General features: G+C 36.3%; 1 protein-coding gene and 1 long non-coding RNA gene across 3 annotated transcripts in view; one reads left to right on the top strand and one right to left on the bottom strand.

Annotated features, from left to right (window-relative positions):
* Positions 1-24786, top strand: part of LOC147840688 (uncharacterized) — a 53319-nt gene that overhangs the window by 20568 nt on the left and 7965 nt on the right. The gene's annotated exons all lie outside the window — the stretch shown is intronic.
* The window catches only part of mtnr1ba (melatonin receptor type 1Ba), a 47998-nt gene continuing 35433 nt past the window's right edge, over positions 12222-24786 (bottom strand). Inside the window, exon 2 of one of the 2 annotated variants that reach the window (XM_087282411.1) lies at positions 12222-13147. In XM_087282411.1, coding sequence (XP_087138537.1) covers positions 12279-13070 — 792 coding nt within the window. In that variant the 5' untranslated portion in view covers positions 13071-13147 and the 3' untranslated portion in view covers positions 12222-12278. The remainder of the gene's footprint in view (positions 13148-24786) is intronic. The other variant, NM_131395.1, reaches the window with a different exon arrangement.

The following is a 24786-nucleotide window of genomic DNA, read 5'->3' as shown; positions in this document are numbered from 1 at the left end:
CATAGACCCTTTTGCATCTAAACCAGTGTTAATTATGACAGCAAATTTTGATTTAGATTTAGTCTTAGTCTTTTGACTAAAATTCCATTTTAATTTTAGTCGTATTTTAGTCTTTGGAAACTAAATCTACTTTAGCAAGAGGGTATTCCATTTCAGTTAAGCAAAAAGCACACACTTGGGTAAATAAAAAAGATCTGGGTTTCTATTTGCGTGAATTTTAGGATGATTCTGCTGATGTCACTTTAAAATAATTTTGGTTTTAGTCTAGTTTAAGCCAACTAAATTTCATAAAATTTTTGTCGGCTAAATCTACTCTAGTGAGAGGATAATCTGTTTCAGCTAAGCAAAAGCACACACTTCAAAAAAGATCTGAGTTTACCTTTGCGTAAATTTCGGGATGATTCTGCTGATGTCGCTTTAGTTTTATTGTTTTAATCAGCTATTTCCTCCACATACGGTTTACAGTCTTTTTGTTTTGACATCTAACATGAATCTTCCTTTTGTCTCAGCAGTATATTTTTATTATAGTTGTCATCATCACTTTGCTAGTCATCATCACTAGTTTTCATCTAGTTTTCGTTGGTAGAAACTTGTTTGTCGCGAAAATTCTGAAGAAATTTTTGTCAATGAAATCAGCTCTGATCTAAACTCACAGTTGAAATCAGAATTATTAGTCTCGCTTGGAATTATTATAATTTTTTTCAATATTTCCCAAATGATGTTTTACAGAGCAAGGAAATTTTCACAGTATGTCACATAATATTTTTTCTTATGGAGAAAGTCTTATTTGTTTTATTTCGGCTAGAATAGAGCAGTTTTAAAATTTTATAAAAAACATTTTAAAGTCAAAATTATTAGCCACTTTAAGCTATATATTTTTTGATAATCTACAGAACAAACCATCGTTATAAAATAACTTGCCTAATTACCCTAACCTGCCTAATTATCCCAGTTAAGCCTTTAAATGTTTGAAAAATATCTAGTCAAATATTATTTACTGTCATCATGGCAAAGATAAAATAAATCAGTTATTAGAAATGAGTTATTAAAACTATTATGATTAGAAACGTGTTAAAAAAAATCTGCTCTTCGATAAAAAATAAACAAGGGCAAATGAATCAGAAGGTTTAATAATTCTGACTTCAACTGTATATGTATATTATATTAGCCGAAATGCATCTAATAAATCACCCAGGACCACAATTTCACAAATATGTATATTTTTAGATCTGCTGAAGAAAAAGTCACCTACATCTTAGATGTAAGCTGCGAATAAGCAAATTAACATCTTTTTTTTTTTGGTGGACTGTCCCTTTAATTTAGTTTCCTAAATTGAGGTAACACAGTCTGCACAGTGTTGTTTCTGGGGATACACAATCAAATAAAATGATAAATAAATAAATAAAGATACCATTTTGCATAAACCATTTAAGTAAACTCAGTTAAGACTCAGCTTATACTTGTTCTTGAAACAAAAGGATTCAGTCTTTGTACCATGTTTAAAAAATAAAACAAAACTCTTGCCTAATACAGTACATTTACAGTGTTTACTGTAGATCCGAAGATCAAAATTGACACTCACAAACTGGATAATGGTATCAAAGTACAGAAGGTAGCAATAACAACAACTAAAATAAAAAACTATTAAAAAAAGAACAAATAAAAATAACAAACACATACAATAATAATAATATATTTCTCCGTTCTGAGCGAAGCACAACATAATTATTCCACCAAAGGGAATATCACTTTACAGGTGCTGGATAAAAGCTCTTCTGTCATTTTTAAAGGAGGAGTACTCATCAAAAATTCAGAGACGAGAATACTAACTGCAGATACAAAGATGCCAGCACTCATCAGATTTACCAAGACAAAGAGATTACTAAACAAGCATTTGTCATAAATACAGAGATTATTCATCAAAGGTACTAAGAAATGAGCACGAGACCCCGTCGCGGTCAGAAGGACGGGATACTCATAGAAGTTACTAAGATTAGTCTACTCTCATCTTACCCATGAGAGAAACCAATATAAAATACTCAAAACAAGGAGTCAAAACGAGGAATACCCATATAAACAGTACGATACACGAGCGCTCGGGCACTCCGCTGGAATACTAAGATATTTGTGATTGATGGTGTGACGTGTTTTAAATGCATAGAGACACATGGAGTCGTTCACTGTCCTGCGACAAACTCCATTACTAAGATAACACTGTAACTGTAAACAGAACAAATATGCCACTCTCTTTCTCACAACATCTGCATTTGTGCTTTAGAGCCGCCCTCAGAGGCGACTGTGGCCTATTGTGTTTTAAATATGCAAATTAATGATGTCAAAACTCGCCGTTCGCATGGTCTGATATGAACTCGCACCTAAATAGTTTACTGTTACTAAGAAGTTGAAATGCAGTCAGGTAAACTTTTTTTTTTTTTAAACACCCTGAGCACCCCCGGACCATATGGTGTTTGGGTTTTATCAAAGAGCTTAGAATGACCAAGAGGCGACACTCAATAGAACGTTCCATTGCAACAGCAGCGCCAAGCAACAGCCCCGGATTCTGCCATTTTGGAGTCAAAGCGATCGGCTGTCCATTGGATCTTATTGCTGTCGCGATGGCAAGCAGCTGCTTTGTTTTTTATTTATTTATCTAAAAAGCGCATTAAAGCTAAGATACAACCTGAAAGACGACAATACACTTACAATCACAATCATCAGCACTTTTAATAGTTTATTTTACAGACTTATGGTATGCTGTTGTTCTATTGGAGTTTTCGTTCCAAAATGGAGTTTCCCAAATTGCACTAGTGTCGCCTCTTAGTGATTCTAAGCTCTTTGGTTTTATTAACATTAACTGGGACGCATACTAAAAACTGCATATATTTAAAGGGGTTGTATGTCGAATTCAGAAACGTTTTTTTAGTGGCGACACCGGTGGCCATTAAGTGAACTGCAGCACTAACTAACTGCTTGCAGTTGTGCAAATATAACGTACGAAAGACTCAAATTACACAAAATAAATAATTATTCATTGGATTTACAGTAAGTACAGTAATGTAAGTGTTTGCGAACAATTGATATAGGCTGAATTTAACCGAACGAATGAAGTTGAACATTACTAAATTTAATTTGTCTAAATTCAGCCCATATACATTGTTTGCAACCACTTACCTTAAAAAATTAAGTAAATGCAATGAATCGTTTTTTTTTTTTTCAATGTAGGTTACGTCTTTACTGATATGAATACATTTAAACAGTGTTTTAATTTAATAACACTCTCTCTATCCACACTATCATTTTTAGTAATTTCATTCATTTATTCATTTTCTTGTCGGCTTAGTCCCTTTATTAATCCGAGTCGCCACAGCAGAATAAACCACCAACTTATCCAGCAAGTTTTTACGCAGCGGATGCCCTTCCAGCCGCAACCCTACCTTACGAAATATCCACACACACTCACACACACTATGGACAATTTAGCCTAGCCAATTCACCTGTACTGCATGTCTTTTGACTGTGGGGGAAACCAGAGCACCCGGAGGTAACCCACATGAAGGGAGAACATGCAAACTCCACACAGAAACGGCAACTGAGCCGAGGATCGAACCAGCGACCTTCTTGCTGTGAGGCGAACGTGCTACACACTGCGCCACTGCGTCGCTTTTAGTAATTTCGCAAATGTTAATCATTCTCACTGACTGAAAATACTATGATACTTTGAGCTACGTCATTTCCAACTGTTTTTACTTTCCAGCTCTTTTTAACGTTGCAGCAGTTTGTCGAGTTTTATAAATGGAACGTCATTGAGATGGGGTTGTTACTGCGAGTAACACAGGAGTATTAAGTTGCAAAAGTGATTAAGAATAGACTGGAATGAAGAATAAAGTAAACATTTCTTCTGAAAAACATTTATCTTTAACAATGCTGCACCAAAAGGAGAGCATCCAAAACAATGGCTGTACAACCCCAGCAGGCACACAACATTATAAGACGTTAATATTAGGTTAGATTTACTGTGGGTCATGACATCAGGTCAAACCAAAATTCAATGTCTAGACAGCGATTAAGGACAAGGTTATTTTGATGTCCAATAACAACGTCAAATTCTGTTGATATTTGCTTAATTTTAGATTGTGTTAGAAAGTGACAAAAATACAACGTCTGATAGATGTCAGAGTGGTAATGTCCACACAGCGTCAATGTGTTACATAATTAGACGCTGATATTTGGATGATTTTAGGTTGAATATTGAACATTGACATTGGCTTCTGACGTCAACCTGATTTTCATTTCCAAACAAAATCCAATGTCCCCTCGATATTAGGGTATGTTGGGGTACAATGTCAATATGCGTCATGTTGAAATCCTGTGCCTGCAGGGATGTTGTTCATAATTCCAGCTGAATTGGTCACATGACTTCATGACCATTCACAGAATGTGTTTTTCCATTCCAATGTGCTACTTATCCAATGTTTTTCTAAAATAAAACACACAACAAATAAGATAAAAACAAATAGTTGAGAGCTGAGAAAACAGCAATTCACAGGCCTCAACTAAAAATGGAAATGTTATGATAATTTAACCATAAAGTATATTAGACACTATAGATTTATATAGATTTGGCTATGCGAGGGTATCATTTTAATTGATCCATTACTTTGGATGTCACTTTGACATTAAAGCATTGCCTGTTCAGCACTATTCTGACCATTATAAGCATTGGCATAAGAATCTATCAACAGACTTTAATAGACAACCTCTGAAGTCAGAAAAACTCTTGTTTTTATAACTTTTGCTTATTACTGGTTTCGTGATGCCAAAAAAAAAAAGCAATTAACACGTTAACATTTGTACATATAGCCCCTTTAAATATAGGTTAAAATTTCATTACAGACCTGCTAAGTGTGCCATGGTCCAGCATATTATATAAAATGCAATTAAATGTAATTTCTCACAATATTTAATGATTAAACTATACTTAAGATGTCATAAGTGCATTGATGTCTTTCATAAAGCATTATTACTAAGCGCAATCAGAACCGAAGTTCCTTTAGTGAACGTTTATAGGCCTTCAAAATAAATCACTAAAACCTTAGTGCTTCGTGTATTAATAATTTGGAGTACTTAATATTTGAGGCTTAAATCTGACCCTGAACGGGAAGATCCACTGATTACTGTGAATAGGGTAAACCAATGTCTATGACTCAGTGGGGAAATCACTAGGCATGAATTGTGCTAATAGCTGATAGTTTAATTGCGTATTTTCTAGCACCTGGGATACTAAAGTAACTATGCAAATTAGGCAAACACAACCACAACATTAATGCTTTTTAATTGCAGAATGGAATTTCTGCAATGCAATTCCTGATCACGTCAGTTGCTTTTAAGTGTTAGATCTGTAGTTAAAGTGAATTGCGGGTGTTTATAGTGAGGGTTTTTGCATTTGAATGCTTAGTGAATTCACCTTTTTTATTTTTTTTGGCAAATTCTAGTTTTTAACTTTTGAGGCTTAAAGAGATCATATACACACAAACAATGTACACACAGTTTAAAGTCTACTGATTGACAATTATTATTATAGTAGAATCTTATTTTATAAGTATTTTACTTAAATCCTTTCCAGGATACTGAAAAACTTTAAAAGCTGTCTGAGGTAAATGCAGAATGTGGGGAATTAAAAATGTATTAAACATTTTCTTTGCATGAATGTTGGGAATAAATTGGAACAAATTAGTAAGGCTTTAGTAATGCTAATCTCTTCAGTACTCTAAGGGTGCTTTCACACTTGGTTCAATTGCCTGGACCGAACCCAAGTTTGATTGTCCCCCCTAGCCACTTTCTCGGCTGGTTCGTGCTTACACCGTCTTTTTTCTTTTCTAAACCCCGCTACGCTTGCGTCATCAAGCTGCTGCTTCGTGTACAGATGTTGCTAGGTGATAGCTTCAAAAGCAAAGCAACAAAATGGAGACGTCCGCATATCACGGTCATTCTGCAAAATCAAAATACAGAGAGCCACTCTGTATCCGGTCTATCCGTCTGCGTCCATCTGCTGCAAAAATAAATTTAAAAATGTCCAGAACATCACATGATTTCTGCAGAAGTCATTTTCAGTGGAGACAAGCAGATATTCGGCTCTATTTTGACGATCCATGCGCAAAACGCAAAAGCAATTAGGGCGTACTTTCACTTTCGCTCTCGTGGATAGGGAAACCTTGAACGCACAGACATTAATTAGCCTATAAATAATTTATTTCATTTGTTAAGCGCACAGATTTGTTTCAAAACTTTTTCTAAATTCAGTTCTAATTTCCAGCAAACTAATAAATGAACAATAATAACGAAGTGTGTTCAAACAACTGAGTTATATCCTAATACACATGCTGTGCCCCATATGGTCTAAAACCTGACAGGTGGACAAATCTAAGCTTGTTTTTAATAGAACAAATATAAATATGGATATAATAAATAAAACTGATAATAATAATAACATTATACAAAAGCAATATGTTATGAATAAATTGAAAAAGCCTCCCGAGATGAAAAAGGCATGAAAGTTTGGTTTTTATATTTATGTAGGCTAGTAAAATAATAAGTTTTGTAATATTTAATCCTTTATATTTATATCCTATAGGCTATTTATTCTTAATATATCCTATATATATCCTTAATATTTTAATTATTTTTCATGTGTAAAGATATTTGCGTGTACACCTTGTCTGTATTAAGCAGTGTGTAAGCGAGGCGCACAACTAACGCGCTCTGCGCTGGACAATAGACCAGCTTTGATCTGATCTATTTGAACATTCTATTTAAGTTCCTCAAAATAGCAGCTCGCCAGCAATGCACCACAATACGCCTTCTTTTTTAGACCAGAACACCTATGGGCGCACATATGAGTGCAAATGCATTTGCTATTTAAACATTATGGTGCAAAACGTCAAAACGACTCTTGCACCAAGCTGAAACTAGCAAACAACTATTGCGTCGTGCCTTGCGCCGGGTATATGATAGGGCCCATTATCAGGGTTTGCACTGGGTCAGTCCCGCTTGTTGCCAAGGTAGGTGATACACATATGTGTACACATGAATGAACGTTATGAAAACTAAAGTCTGTCGTACAGTTGGCTGTTCACTTTCGTTATTTGGTTGCATTTATATCAGAAGTGAACCGGACCAGAGTTTGCACAAACAGTACACCAGACCACCCCTTTCAGTTAGACTCGAGTATGGTTCACAGGTGCACACCTGAGTTCAGAAGACACGTTTACACTAGCTAAACATACCGTACTATGACGTCAAATGAACCCGGGTGCGGACCAAAAGGGCTAGTGTGAAAGCACCCTAAAAACAAAAGCTAACAACAACAAAATTTGCTAAATTACATTATTAAACTCCTGCCAACTGAAATTGCAATAAATTTGCAATGCAATTGAATCCATAACATTTTGTGTGAAACAGTAGCTAATCAGTAATATAAATGATACATTTTTTACAATAAAAAAGTCTATTTTTGGAGGAATAATAATACAAATAATAGGTTTTTGGAGTAATAATACAAAATATTCTTTCAGTAAAAAAAGATGTTAAATTATTTGTAATTTACTATCTGTTTTCTAAAAATTCTAAATAAATCCTGCATTATGTTTTTTTTTAATGTAACCCATCATGCGGCAACATCTCATCACCAACAGACAAACTACTACTACTGGATGAGCAAATTTAAAAGTACTAAAATCAACGTTAGGCTTTTTATTACATGAAATGTGAGTGAATCTTTAAAAATATCAGGAGTATCTTTGTGTACTGTAATACATTAAAACCCTTCACCCTGCACTGCATAAAAACATAATATATATGAAATTTTCCTCAAATGCATAAATCTGATTATAATTATAGCTTGAGTTAAGATTAATGCAGTTTAGACTTGTCTAAAAATCATTAAGTATGTATTGATGATTTAAGAAAACTACTTCTATATCTGTTTTTTTGATGAAGCATAAGGTCCTTCAGTATTACTGTTTTTTTATTTAGACAAAAAAACTGGCACTTTAAAGTTTGACAAAATGACAAAAGCTACATGCTGGTGTTTTAAAGTAAGTACGTATAAAATACGTATATTAATGAGGATTTCGTATCATTATTATTATTATTATTTATAATGCGACTCTTAAAGGGTTAAAGGGAAACTATTATGCCATTTTTTACAAGATGTGAAATAAGTCTCTGAGGTCTCTAGATTATGTGAAGTTTCAGCTCAAAATACCCCACAAACAGCCCCTATAAGCATTGATCAAAATTATGCCGTTTTGGTGACTGTTGCTTTAAATTCAAATGAGATTGTGTGCCACGGCCTCTTTTTAAAAGGGGGTGGAGCTAGAAACGCCTATTTGTCAACACAGCAGCAGATTCAAAACTCTAATGATGACCGGCTGCTTCTCACTCAGGGCTGCTCATGCTAATGAAGGAGAGATCAGCACTAATAGTTGGGGCTTTCCCCCTCTGATGACACATAAAAAAGGGAAAATGTCAATCAAAGTGTTTCTACAGACTCTTTTTATGAAGTGTAATTATAACAAATATAATTCACATTACATTTAAAGGTTGCCTTTAATCACAGACCATTGCCACACAACTGTGTTTATACCCCTTTATAAATGCACTTGTCAACATTGGGATATGAATATCCCGAGCTCAGCAAACGCTCAGTAATATGTTTTATTATTATTATTTACAAAAAGAAAAAAATAAATATATTTGTATATATTAGCAGCAAATAAATTAACAAACAATTTAGCTTATTAAATTAATAGCTATTAAGTTGTAAAAAAATAGAATCAAGTTATCAAATCTCATTAATCTTATCTTCACTGTATAACAGACACATTCTGATTAAAGAGCAATGAATGAATCGTTTTTTCATTAGATTATGAACGACACCTATAATGAAAAAGCAGGGAATCACACTGTTTTAATATTAATTCAAAAGTGTTTTCATGCCTAAATAAAATGAAAGCACAGAACAGACTAACATTCAAGAGCAAGAGGCGTTCCCTGGTGGTTTGGTAGTATGTGTTGTGTACATGGAGGATCGGCTCTTTAATGTTTATTGCCACCCTTCATAGAAAGATTGGAAATACGGGAAAATACCTTTACGAAATAATAGCAGGATAGAACTGTGAAATACTGAAGAATCCCGGGAAAAACAGGGGGCTTGACAGGTATGTAAATGTGATTTGTGCATAATAGGTCCCCTTTAAGAAAATAAAAGCAAATCTCAGATTTTTTATATAAATGTGGATCCCTATGCTCATAATGTTTTATTAATTTCTCAGGATCATTTGAACTCACTTTATTTATTCAATGCTAAACTGCAGCATTACTTTGCTCATCTGTGTGTACAGTTATTTATGTATGCTGTATGTGCAAACATGATGCACAAACATAAAGAGCGTTTCATTTTTTTTAAACCTACAGAGAATAAAAGAAAAACTTCTTGCAATCGTTTAGTAAAGGAACGTTGTGGGAACGTTTTAGGAAGGTTTCCACAGTGTTCACATGGATGCAGCTGTGGGAGTTGCTCGTGTTGAGTTTGCATAGCAATAGGGGAGTTTTACAAGAGCGTTGCTCTAGTGTTTTGGGGGAACGTTTGAATAACTTTTTCTTTTTTTTTTTGCTGCAAACCTAAGGGAGCCCTAGTTTTACACTTTCTCCATTGAGTTTGAAATTAATTGGTTGCATAGCACGAGGGGGAGGCTCTAGTGTACTTACAGTGCCAAAAGTGCTAACTCTATTGGAGCGCAGGGAAAACGTATGTCAAGGTGCTGAGCGGTCACAAATGTGTGAGCGTTTAGGGAGCGTTTCTGTAATGTTGTTATGGGGAAGCACTTGTGAAACTGTACGAGTCCTCGGGGTGCTGCCTTCTTGTGAGAGATGAGTATTTATGGATGGCTGAGAGAAAAAATAAATACAGCCTCCAACTATAAAACTAAGCTCTGCGGTCCTTCTGTCTCCAGCTTGCACCTTTAGTCTGGTAATGACTTATTGCACTGTTCTCAATCATTGGCATGCGTTAATTGAATGTGATTGTAACACGTGTGAGATGTAATTAACTTCTCTAATACTGAGGATTATAATAATTTCCAACCCATAAGGTAATTCTTTTTTCTGTTTTCTTTTTTTTGCAGAGTGTGGTATCTGAAGTGAGACATAAAACATTTGTGGATGTGTTTTGCAGCATTCTCTCTTTGATTTCTGTCAACAGTTAAAGGATTTGTTCACTTCCAGAATAAGAGTTTCCTGATTATTAACCCCCTCGTCATCCAAGATGTTCACTTCTTTTTTTCTTAGGGTCACAGTGTTAGCAATGTCAACGAAAATGGCTTAACATAAACATGACTGGTCTGCTGTGCCAGTAATTTGACTGAATGTGCATGCTCTCATCTGCTCATTTAATGTATGAACGGCGCAATGCAATGGATTTTAACAAAATGCTTTAACAGAAGGTTGGTTAGATTTTATCATTTTATCTAAATTTTAGTCTCAACAATAATGCTCTGTTCATTCACTAGATGAGCGCATTCATCGTTTTCAGTCACATTACTAGTGCAGCAGGCACACAATGTCATAAGACTTTAATATTAGGTTAGATTTAGGTCATGATGTTAGGTTACCAAAACTCTACGTCTAGCCAGCATCCACAGAAAATGTTATTTTGATGTCCAATAGCAATGTCAAATGACGCTGATATTTGGTGGATTTTACGTTGTGTTGGAAAGTGACCAAAATCCAACGTCTAGCCAACATTTTAAACCAACGTCATATTGACGTCAAATACTGACATTTATTCTTCAGGTTTGGCAAACAAAATCCAACATCTGATAGACGTCATAGTGATAACGTCCACACAACATCAAACTGTAACATCATTAGATGTTGATATTTGGTGGATTTTAGGTTGTGTTGGAAAGTGACGAAAATCCAACGTCTAGCCAACATTTTAAACCAACGTCATATTGACGTCAAATACTGACATTTATTCTTCAGGTTTGGCAACCAAAATCCAACATCTGATAGACGTCATAGTGGTAACGTCCACACAACATCAAACTGTAACATCATTAGATGTTGATATTTGGTGGATTTTAGGTTGCGTTGGAAAGTGACCAAAATCCATCATCGAGCCAACATCTTAAACTAACTTCATACTGATGTCAAATACTGACATTTATTCGTCTGGTTTGACAACCAAAATCCAATTTCTTTCAGCTGTGAAAGTGGTAATATGTTGGTATTTGGTTGTTGGTTATTTTAGGTTGCGATGGAAAGTGATCAAAATTTAACGCCTGTCCGATGTTTGACACTGACATCAGATTTTGACGTCAACCTGATTTTCATCTCCACCCAAAATGCAACGTCCCATGATGTTATGTTGATGCTCTGTGCTTGTCAGGGAGGACCTGTCATGTGTCAAGCTACAGGCAACAAACTACTTTCGCCTTTATTTTCATGTTCGAATTTAAGGTTTAATAATTAATGTTCGATCAAAAAGTAATTAAGGTAATTGATGAAAAACATTCAAGGATTTTTCTCCATTTAGTGGTACCAAATGGCAATTTCAACGAAACTTCAAAAGGTTCTACACAATCCCAGTCTTGGATTAAGTGTCATACCTAGCAAAATGAAAGGTCGTCTTTTGGATGAGATGTTAAACCGAAGTCTTGACTCTCTGTGGTCGTTAAAAATCCCAGGATGTCCTTCGAAAAGGAATAGGGGTTTAACCTCTGCATCCTGGCCAAATTTACCCACTGGCTTCTGTCCATTATGGCCTCCTAACCATCCCCATATTATAACTGACTTCATCAATCTGTCTCTTCTCTCCACCAATCAGCTGGTGTGTGGTGTGCGGTCTGGCAAACTATGCCTGCCGTCACGTCATCCAGAAAGCTGCACACTGATGGTGGATGAGGAGATTCCCCCCAAAAATGTGTAAAGCCCCTTGAGTGTCCACAAATGCACTATTTAAATGTAAGGAATTATAATTATAATTATAATTAAAATTATATAATCAATGATCATTTTAAGCACAAAAGCTTGAGCTGCATTGAAACCGCAAAAGTTCAAACCATTGAGCACCATATAAGTCCACAACATGAAGAAAAATATATTGCTCAGAAAACAAAACAGAACATAATTTCTTTACGACTTAATAAGCAGACCTAAAATATTACAGACTTTTTATTCTGGAAGTGAACCGATCCTTTAACTGCATGGTGGGTTGATTATATTGTGTTTGCTTTGGGCTGATCGTCGTTGTTATTGTTGCCAGGTGACTGCTTGTTGCTGCGCTCAGTCCCGCCTTTTGATGTCTCCTGCAGGAAGAGGCGTGGCTTACAAAGCGACAGAAGAATCCTGCGATATTCTCTGCGGAAGTTCTGATTGAGCAGTCCATACACTACAGCGTTCAGGCAGGAGTTAAAGTATGCCATGAAATAACTCATCACGAACAGCCAATCAGGGACCAATGGCCCGACCCGAGGTGGGTCCACTGCTACAGCCAGGCCAATCAGATTGAGCGGCGCCCAACACACAGCGAATAACACAAAAACCACAAACATGGTCAAGAAATGGCGCAACTCACTAGGACGGAGGCGTGGCCTGACATCAGTTGTGACCCGCCTCCTCACGCGAAGAACCAGCACCCAAATCCTCAGATAGCAGAAGGTAACCACAGCGATAGGAAGCAGAAAATGCACAGTCACCACTGCGATGGTGTATCCCGCACTTGTCGTCTGACTGAAGGTGCAGGAATAAACGCGCGGGTCATACGTCAGCGACCCAAGCGACAGGTTTGGAAGAATAGCGATAGCGGTGAGAACCCATACTAGCGTCAGGAGCACTAGCGTCCCAGCTCGGCCGTAGATCTTCTCGTAAGTGTTGGCTTGACAGATGAAGCAGTAGCGGTTGATGGCGATGGCGGTGATGTTGAAGATGGAGCCGATGACGCTCGCACCCATCAGGAAGCCACTGACCTTGCACTCCATCTCTCCTGGGAGCCAGCCCGCGTGCAGCATGGCATGGAGGACCAGAGGGTATGGATAGCAAACCACCAGCAGGTCGGCGAATGCCAGACTTACTACAAATGCATTGCCTAAAGAACACACAAATACAAACACACAGAAGGATGAGTTCAAACACAAGATCTCAGATATGGTGTTATGCTAAGTTCTCAGCAAATGCAAAGCAGTGTCACTTGCTCTAGAATTGTGAGAAATTTCTGTGCATTTATGACAAACTTGTTGCGCATTCTACATATTTTGCACTACCCACTAAATATTTGCCTCTACTTAAGTCAGGGGTGTCTAAACTTTTTGGGCCGAGGGCCAGATGCAAAAAAAAAACCGTCGTCCCTGGCCAAATTTTACATACATCACAGAGACACGCATACATACATATATATATATATATATATATATATATATATATATATATATATATATATATATATAAATAAATATATATATATATATATATATATATATATATATATATATATATATATATGTGTGTGTGTGTGTGTATTATGGAGTTATTTTAATTATTTCAACTGTGTTTCTAGAAAGACTTACGTTTTTAAAATCTTGAATCTTCTCTGGGCAAATTACAGTTGCAACACTCATCAGACACTCCTATATAAATTCTCCATCAGTGAAAGGTTTCCTGTGCATAACTAGCTAGCGTAGAATTTTCTTGCACTTTATTAGCATGAAAAAACTGCTGTTGTTGAGCTGATAGAGCAGCTGCTAATTGTTTTACTTTTTGATCTCATTCGGCACCAGTGTAAAAGCTGAAGGCCTGATGTTTTGTTTCATAATGTCTTTTAATATTATATTCCTTCATTACTGCAACTGATTCCTGGCAAATTAAACAGACACATATTCCACTGACCTCTGTGAAGAAATATTCTTTGCCCCAACATGACTAAAATTTCCTGCTCTCACTGATTATTTTTTCTTTTTCTTGATTGTAACATGGCTCGCCAAAACGTGATTAACAATTATGTTTCCTTCAGTTTGTTCGGTTCGTTTTGCTTCATTACAGGAACTGCTGCCTAATTGTACATGTAGGTGCGTCATAGCGATACCCGGTGGTTATTTTTTGAATTATGTTCATTTTTGTATAGCGGGCCAGATTCTATTAATATTTATAAAAAGCCTCGCGGGCCGCCACAAAACTGATTGAGGACCGCAGATGGCCCGCGGGCCGTAGTTTGGCCTCCCCTGACTTAAGTGACTATTTAAATTGCCTTTTGGTGTAAACTATGGTGGCCGAGAGAGTTTAACATGCTGCAAACACCAGCAAAGTAAGAAAACATCTCCATCAAACTGACAACACAAGGCAAGGCAAGTTTACTTATATAGCACATTTCATACACAGTGGCAATTCTATGTGATTTGCATAAACAGAAATAAAAGAGACAAGCATAAATAAAATAGAAACAAATAATATAAAAGCAGATGAAAACAGCGTAAAGACAGTTTTTTCATTGTCCAAAACACTGCTGTATCATAATTTCTCATTTTACTCTAGGACTTCCCCATTCCGGTGATCAGGCAATTGTTCCTGTCGCTTAGGAAACGGATGCGTGCAACGCATGCAGTACAGTGAGAGCGACTCTCTTCAGATCAACACGCATGATCGCATTCATCAAATTTGCTCAAACTAAGCAGCACGGGGAAAAGTGTTAGGGATGTCCAAAATTGATATCGGAAATAGGTCTGATATCAGTCAAAAAAACTATATCAGACTGCGTTAAAAATCTCCGATATAAGCAGTCCGATTCGCTTTAAACTCCGTTAAAGCTATTCTATCCAGCAGCGTCCAGAGCCAGTGTACAAAGCCCACGTGATCACAACACTGCTTGCTAGCAAAGTCCCTTTAGGATTTAACATGCTCTTCATTCTAGGTTATGGTGTTTTACGATAGAAATCTATTGTAACAGTGGCACACGCTGACGTAATCAACAACGCCACATGTCTACAGGTTTATTCACTTCACGTCAAGCGATCTTTAAGTTACATTGTTTTGTAAACGCTGCTAAGCAACATCGTGCGAGCCTCATTTAAAAAGGTTTACGTTACAATTCGGTCATGGCATATTGTGGTTCATCCAGTGTGATACCCAATTCAACACCAGAACTTCCCACACATAAGACTTTACCTCAGCGGCCCGGTTCTGTGTGCGTGAGAAGCTCCACAGACTCGGGTGCTCTGCAGCTTCAGACTTCGGAGACACGCTGGACATCTGACTTTGGTAGTAGCTTTGAGATAAGTGTGAGGACATGCGAAGAAAAGCCTTTTACTAAATAGACTGATCCAGCTCATTATTTAGGATGACAATACATCCTCTTTTCCCAGACATGTCCTCTATTTGGGACTTAAAAAATGCATTCGACCAACATTTCTAAATCGCCTAACATGTCCCGGATTCTGCTTTCGTTTTCTATAGCTGTCATGTAAAAGGTGTTCAATGCCAAACATTTTTGCTGTTTTAATTGCCTGTTAAATAAGAATAAGAAATCATTCTGTTGCTGAGGGCCATTACAGTTTAAAAGAAAGAATGGTGTTACTTTCTGGCAGAAGGAAAATTTGATATAGAGGCATTAACATGTTTAACTCTTCTTTGAAAAGCCCAGAAAGATAAAAGTGCTCTGATAAACAGTGTCAGATTTGCACATGAGTTTGCAGTTCTGTCTTTCTTTACATTGTCGTACCTTTCCCATGTGGGCAGTAGGGTGGAATCTGTGCAATTTTATGCAAATAAAATGCATTTTGATAAATAAAATTATTCTTAAAAGTCACATTATTGTATGTGCTGTGGAGAAAAGGTGTGTTTCAATCCAGCTACTACAAGTATACTTATGTTAAGGATAATACGTGCAATATATATTATTATAAAATTAACAATGTTTTATTTTTATACGGCCATACTCTTCTTATGATACAAACACAGATTAAATAGATCTGATCATGTAAATGTTTGTACTAACCATACTGCACATTTTTATTAATTTAACATTAAACTATAACAATAACTCCTTATTTCTGCTGCCCAGTGTGACAGATATTTTTCAGCTCAAAACTGGATCAAGAATTCATCAAAAAGTTTGAACACTCAACCTTTAGCAGTTGGTCAGTATTAACCAATATATTTTTTTCTTATGTTCCTGCTCTCAGCTGTTTCAACCATTTGCTGAAGGTAAAAATTAAATAACTGAAGTGACCTTTAATTAGTATTTTGCATTTACAAATATATATTTTGTTTATTCAATTAAGATATTTTTCAGGGTCTCAATATTTATTCTTTAATTCTTTTCATATATTCTTATGTAAAACGTTCAAATTTATGCAACCAATAGTTAATAAATTGGTTGTTTTTTTTCATACTTACTGTTGCTAACTTTTGTTCTCAGTTTGATCTAGCCATTCATACATTCACTCAACGAAATAGGTAAAAGTAAAGTATTCATGATTTGTGCTGATATCGGATTTGTATCGGTATCAGTTCGTACTGAAGGCTGCAATATCGGTATCGTATCGGAAGTTAAGATGTTGTATTGGTACATCCCTAAAAAGTTTAACTGTCAGAATGGCAATTAAAGCCCTGCCTTCTAGTACAGGAGCCAATCAGCAATCGCTATATGGCGAATAAAGCCCGCTTTCTAGTACAGGAGCCAATCAGCAATCACTATATGGCGAATAAAGCCCGCTTTCTAGTACAGGAGCCCATCAGCGATCACTATAGGATGACAACTCTCCGAGGGAGGGGCTCGGACCAGACGTGAGTTTTTACAGACTTTGTGTGATATGAACATTTAGAAATGAAACTAAAGAGACAGCTGTTGTTTAATTTCATTGGTTATTCATAATATGTAATGTAATGGTAAGCGTGGCAAGCAGTTATAGAGAATTTGATGTTTCCCCATTTAAACAGAGTGCCCGAGCATACTGCCCGAGAGGCGTTTCAAAGATGGCTGCCGAGTGAAATGACTTGCCTTAAAGGGACTTTGGTATGGTCAAAGAGCTTAGAATGACCAAGAGGCGACACTCAATAGAACATTCCATTGCAACAGCAGCGCCCAGCAACAGCCCCGGATTCCGCTATTTTGGAGTGAAAGTGATCGGCCGTCCATTGGATCTCATTACTGTCGCGATGGCAAGCAGCTGCTTTGTTTTATATTTATTTATTTATTTAAAAAGCGCATTAAAGCTGAGATAAAACCTGAAAGACGACAAAACAACACTTACTATCACAATCATCAGCACTTTTAATAGTTTCTTTAACAGACTTATAATATCCTGTTGTTCTATTGGAGTTTTCATTCCAAAATGGCCGCCGCACCCTCTAGTGGCTGTTTCCCAAATTACACTAGAGTGTCGCCTCTTGGTCATTCTAAGCTCTTTGCATGGTGCTGTGTCTGTGTTGCTTGGCAACCACTTAATTGTTGCATTCAAAACTGTTTCTGAGAATCTATTGTTTGGTGGAAGAATTTATTTATTTATTTATTTATTTTAGTGGCATTACATTTCATTTGCGTTGTTTTATTTTGTCAAACCTTCCACTGTCTGTCTCAATCTGCTATATAATACAGCACAGCTAATCTGAGAATATTTAAATGAAGCAGGACTTTAAACCAATGAGAGTGCATAAATGTAAATTATTATTTTTTTTACTTCTCCAATTTAAAGCAGGGATTTTAGACAAAATATATGACACTCCCAACACTTCTTGTTGGGTCAGGGCACAGGAATAACAAATCTGTCCCTGCCCTTTGGAGAAGAAATTAATTCTTGTTAATTATGGCTACAAAAAGCAGACTCATTTCCAAAAGTCCAATAAAAATGCATGAATAATTACTTTTCTATAAAATCATGACACAATGCACCAATGCTTTTTTCCCGACACTAGAAAATAAGTCGAATATTTTTGGACACATTTTCCCCAGGCAGAATTTCCAAGAGTAGTAAAAACTCTGCATGCAATGGAATGGAAAGCAAGCAAGGAAATCTGACAACAGCATGTGAACTGTGGTGGATATATTGCGTGTCTGGAGCGTTTGCGTGAGTGTACGACAGGCTCAGGTGCAGTAGTTTTTGGACTGTGAGGTTCACGCGAAGTTCAGATCCATTAGCTTAAAAGCGGTGTCTGTGACATGAGATCTCCTTTACAGTGCTTGTGTGTGAACGTACACTGGCTTTAGCAGATGGTTTCTTGCGTGCGTGTATTGTGTGCTGCTTTGCTGGGTGCAAGATTGTGTTCCCTTTAGATCAGGTTGTATTAGCATTTTATTTAGCAGATGGAGTTCAGATGAAGTTCAACGAAATATTGAACACAAACACACACACACACTGCCACACACACACACACACATACACACACACATGCTTTACAGAACTCAGATGGGTTTTGCAATGGATACATACATTCAGTGTGTATCGATTAAATGCACCTGGGAAAAAGAATCCCTAAAAGATGATCATTTTAGATTAATTCTCCATAGCGTTTATCATCCAAATGTCTAATGCTCAATTCACACTTAATTTATTGCTCAAGATTTCCAGTCCACTAGTAGTCATTCATCTAATATATTAGCATAGATATTAGGAAAGTGCTGTATTTTATGAACAAGATAAACGGCTATGGAGCTGCACGATTAATTGATCGCAATCTCAATTGAAACACCCATGTGATTTTTCATTTTTAATAAATCGCAAATCATTTACTTTTTAAAGCTTTGACAATCTTACTTAGAGGTTTTTTTTTTTTTTTGGTCTTGATTATAGTCCAAATATTTAAACTTCCTAAATCAAAAAGCATTTACTAGACAAGCGAAAAATATTGTCTACATTCATTCATTCATTTTCCTTCACCGTAGTCCCTTTATTAATCGTGGATCACCAACTTATTCAGCATATGTTTTAAACAGCGGATGCCTTTCCAACTGCAATCCAGAACTGAGAAACATCCACACACTCAATCACACTCATACACTCAGGCCAATTTAGCTCATTCAATTTACCTAAAGCGCATGTGTTTGGACTGTGGGGGAAATGGAGCACTCGGAGGAAACCCACGCAAACACAGGGAGGACATGCAAACCCCACACAGAAACACCAACTGACCCAGCTGGGGCTCGAACCAGCAACCTTCTTGCGCTACCCACTGCACCACTGTGCTGCCCTCTTAATATTTTTATTTATAGGGTTACAAATATTCTGATTGTCACAGAAGTTCTATGATAATAGTTCATATGTAACGACTGGGGGGAGTGACACAACAGAGGGTAAGATCCAATATGCAGGTTTATTCAATGTCAGGCAAGCAGTGGTCTTCAGGTGCAAACGGGTATCTATAGACAGTCCAGAATCATAAACGATAAACAGGCAAAAGGTCGAAAGGCAGGCGGCTAAACTAGAGAACAAGGGTGACAAGGCTTAGGTCTAACACGGACAAAACAAGACAGGGAAACGCGTTGTAATGTCACAAAGATGCAAACAAGACTCGGCAAACTGGAAGCGTGAATGAGTGGCTTATGAATGGAGTGATATCAGTCTGTGACAAGGTTCAGCTGGTGATTGCAATCAGGATAGATGAATGAACAGGCGTGCGTGTTTGGGAGCAGTGCATGTATGAAAATGTAGTCCTGGGAAATGCGGAAATGTAGTTTTGAGAGTTCGTATGAGAACCAGCGATCTCTGAAAAGCGATCGCTGGTTGTGTGACATTAAAGTTCGCATATAAACACTAATTTTAGTGGTAGTCTTAAAAACAACTTGACGCTTTAACAATTACACTTTTAATATGTAATAAATATTTCAGCTAGTGATAAAACATGATGTATTTGTGTAAATCACTGGGTATTGTATTAATTAAACTTTTGACACACGGTCACCCCAGTGTGATTAGAGCATTCGGTTTGTCACGTGACCAAATTCCAATCTACGTTCCTGCAAACACGCTTGTCATAAATCACAATTTATCAGTGTTTTCAAACAAATAAAGTTTGTTTTAGGTCTCAGACATTTAAATACACATAAGTAATAGCAAAACATAACACTTATGGTTTGTAAAATACAAGCTGATGTCTATAAACAGTAATAATTGTTTTTAAACATAGTCAGACGATGTGTGTTCTTCACTGCAAAAAAAAAATATTTTCTTAGAATTAGTCTTAATTTTAGTGCAAAAATGAAAAAAAGTCTTTAAATCAAGAAGTTAAAAATATTCCCAAATTTTTAGAAAACAACATTTGCTTACATCATTAGCAGATTATTTAGCTTGCTCTAAGGAAAAACTTACTTAATTTTGGCTTATTATTTCAGAAAGCAAGACAATGTTTTGCTTGTCTAGAAAATGGTTCTTGATTTAAGAATTTTTGGATATTTGGTCTAAAAACAAAAAAAAAATCTAATTTAGAAAAGCGTTTTTGCAATGTACATTCAAAATCGCATTTAAGCTCGATTAAGCAATCTTCAGATTTGGTTATGAATCAGCTTTTAGCATCATTATTATTATTTCAAGGGTTACAAACATTCAGATTGTCTCAGAAGTTCTATGATTACATTTTATAGTTCGCATATAAACACTGATTTTAGTGGTAGTCGTTGAAACAACTTGATGCTTCAACAGTTATACTGTTAACATGCAGATATAGTTGACAAGAATCCTTTAATAAATATTTGTCACTGAATAATTCGTTTAAGAGATTAATTAAACATGCTGATTCGCCTACTGATAAAAGATGATGCATTTGAGTAAATTAAGGGGTATTTTATTACGTTTTTGACACACGATCACACCAGTGTGATTAGGGCATTCAATTTGTCACGTGATCTACTGCCAAATTTAAATCTGCTTTCCAGTAAACACACTTGTCATAAATCACAATTTATTAGTGTTTTCAAACAAATAATGTTTATTTTAGGTTTCAGACATTTAAATACACATAATTAATCGCAAAACATAACACTTAAGGTTTGTAAAACACAAGCTGATTTCTATAAATAGTAATATTGTTTTTAAACATAATCAGATGATGTGTTATTCACTGCAAAAAAAAAAATCTTAGAATTTTTGTGTTAATTCTAGTGCAAAAATCTAAAAATCCTTAAATCAAGAAGTAAAAAATATTCTTGAGTTTAGAAAACAGCATTGTTTTGCTTACACTATTAGCAGATTATTTAGTGGATTATAAATTTTGAATTATTTCTGAAAACAAGACAATATTTTATTGCTTGTCTAGAAAATGCTTCGTGATTAAAGAGTCCAAGTAAGTATTTTTTGCAGTTTATAATTCAGCACACTGTTTAGATAACTAGAAAGTTTACTCTATTCTTCTCCCAGTTAAACAGCCACTTCATTTTGTGTATTTTGGGAGAGTCTGGTAAAATAAATGTTGTAAATCCAGCAGCTTTAATCTCTCCACTGTAGCGCAAACTAACCTGGTTACACCCATAATCCATTATAGATCAAATAATATGATCTATAATAAGGGTCACAATCCTCCAAATTCTCGATTCGATTACATTTTCTATTCTAAAGGCACTAATCGATTCGAAAATTAATTTCTTTAATTATTTGTAGCCTACCGTTTAAACTACCTGACCTGCATGGTCTTTGTTTTACCCATAAACAAATCACACAGTAAATGAATAAAGGCAAGATACACACATAATTACCACCTGTCAATCACTTTTTCTGCGGGACTCGGGAATAGGCAGTGATCTGTGTCGTTATAATGGCGTCGGTAAAAAAGACGCACAACCAACAGAAACCAGCCAACAGTATCTGAGGTGTTCGCTAAAATGACAAAGTACAAGTGAGTGAAAGATTGAAGCAGTCCTCTGACTGCCTGAACCTGCTGTCTCGAGCGCATGGCTGTGTATGCGTCTGTGTGGTCACGTGATGTGCATTTTCAGAGGTAGAGAGGAAGGAGGGCTGCTCAGAAATGCTACACGCCACTGTGGATGTCAAATCGTTGTCGTTCTAAAATGCCATTTAAAAACAAAGACAGTGTAAACAGGTCCTGAGTGTGTACTTTTCACGAGCGGATTTGCAACGGGGGCGGGCGGAGGATCGCGATGCTGGTGTTGTCTATCGGACGAACCGTACGTAATACGTACATAGCAGAGCTTGCAAAACTGTTTTTTTGTCGACAACACGAAAGTTGTCAACATAACTCACTGGAAATCCAAAATGCTTAAACACCGGCGACTTCATTGAAAGAGGAGAGGGTTTAAGTTCTGTCGACGGGTCTCCTGCTTCTGCAGTTTAACAAGCACTTCAACAAGCCTGTTTTTTTCCTGCTTGGCAAGCCAAGCTGACGTGACATGGGGGCGTGGCAGCATCGACGATTCTATTTTTTGATTCGATAATCAGAATTGAGCATAAATTTCGATCGATTTCGATTAAAAATCGAAATCGTGACACCCCTAATCAATAATATTAAGCTGTTTAAATGACAAAAAAACATTTTCCTACCATACTTGAGAATCACAATATCAGATGTTTCATAAAATAATTAAGACATTGTCAATATTTGCAAAAAAAATGGGAAAAAAAGATGGAGGGGACATGCAAACTCCTCATAGAATTGCCACCTGGCCCAGCCGGGACTTAAACCAGCGACATTCTTGCTGTGAGGCGACAGTGTACTCAGATTCCAATTGTGTTATTTAAGTTATAGAAATTCAAGTTATAGAAATAACTTGAAGTTTTAAGTCAGTTTAAAGTTGACTTCAAAATCAACTTCAACATTGAAGGCAGCATTAAAATGTTTACCATTATTTAGTTTGTTTGTCATTTCAGAATTGCAGGATCTCTTTTTAAACCAACACAACTTCAGGTTCTCATTTTATTCAGAATCGTTCAGCTCTAATGACTAACATTCCTGAATCAAACATGCTTAAATCATTTATGCTCTCTCCAAATCACTGTCAACTTCCACAGACGCCCATTTCCTCTGATCCCTTTCTCCCTCTTCTTCTCCATTTTGTCCTCCTCGTGTGGATCTGCCAGTGTCTGCTCTATTTCTTTCGCCCTGTCAATATCTCTCAGCGTATCTGATTTCTGATCCATCTCTGTTCCTCTCACTTATTACAACTCAGTTCGACTTCCCTCTCCCTCGTCCTTCCTCGTGACAAGATTGAAAGGCAAGTGGAAGAAAGCAGGCGGACTTTTAATTGTTTTTAACTGGAATGTCAAAAGCCTTTCTGACAGAGGAATTGGGTCTAATCTCTTGTTCAGAAGCAAGAAGCTCAATTAAAGAAACAAATAAGGCCTGTTTACACTTGGGGCTCTATTTTAACGATCTAAAAGCATGATCCAAATCGCACTGCGGTAGGGTGTCTACGAATGCACTTTTACTATTCTAAAGTCAGAATGAAATAAAAACGTACTGTTCTTATTTTTATATTTATATAGAAGTGCTTGTTATAAATGATGTATCTATGCACTTGAGGATTAAATTCTTTATTAAATTGCTTTTAAATTTAGATTGAAATTAAAGGCCCTATCTTACAGTTTACAGTTTGTTGGAGATGTATGCTTCATATGGGGCAATTGGACTCGTCTTTGGATATAACTCGTTATTATTGTTAATTTATTTGATAGCTGGAAATTAGAACTGGATTTAGAAATAGTTTTAAAACAAATATTTGCGCTTAAACTAAATTAAATATGTAGGCTAATGGATGTCTTCATTGGAGTGCGTACAACACCGTATCCTTACTTCACTAAAGTAAAGGAGTAAAGAGTATAAGTAAAGTAAAGACAAAGCAAAGAGACTGAATAAAAGAGACTCGTTCTTTATCATTACGCTGCAGATGGTCTGTTTAACTGTTTTCTTGCTAGTGAAGCATTCTGTTTTTTACTTGCAAAGTCCACCATGTAAATAGCAAATGCGCTATGGCGCGACACAACTGACTCTTAAAGGGAATGGAAGATGAAACTGTGATTTGTTTAATACACGTTATGCTCAAAACACACCCATAACTCATTAAGGGAATAAGCACAATCCTGTTAGACCATGCACCCGCGTGCAAACCGTATGTTCCTATCCTTATATGGGACACGCCCTTAATGCTTTTGCGCCATTTGCTTTAGATTATGTGCCTAGATCGTTAAAATAGAGCCTTAAATTACTCCTTTCTGTCCTGCCTTCATCAATCCAATCTTTCTTAATTTTTTTTATAAACACCCATTTTCCAACAATCTAATTCGCTCCCAAAGAATAGAATGATGCACTGCATCAGATTTTTTTTGACTGTTTTAAGGATGTATGTCACGATAGAAAGAAAAAATGTCAATTTCGTGGTGTATTTAAGGAGGTAAAAATGGTTGGTGCACCCAGCGCATGGTCTGAAAGTGTTGTCCTTATTCTCTTAATGAATTATGGGTGTGTTTGGTCATAACATACATTAAACTATTCAGAGTCTCATCTCCTATTCCCTTTAACACGGGAACTGCCAGAATTCTATAACTAATAGTATTACAATAGTGGTCATTCTAACCAATCTTATATATGATGTCATATTGCCATGTCAAACTTACATTCAAAGCTTCTATTGAGATATTTAAGTTAGGCTCTGATTATTCTAAATCAAGTCATCCCCCTAAAAATATGAACTTTTTGGCAATACAGTCTATAAATATATAGCTAAGTTAGTATAACAGAGGCCAGCTAGTGAAGTGCTGTGCAGGTAAACCTCACTCCTCTAAACTCGAAAAGGTT

This window comes from Danio rerio, chromosome 15 (genome assembly GCF_052040795.2).
Source record: "Danio rerio strain M-AB ecotype USA chromosome 15, GRCz13ab, whole genome shotgun sequence".
NCBI lineage: Eukaryota > Metazoa > Chordata > Actinopteri > Cypriniformes > Danionidae > Danio > Danio rerio.
Note: the sequence above shows the minus strand (reverse complement) of the source record. Positions and strands in the feature narration are given on the sequence as shown.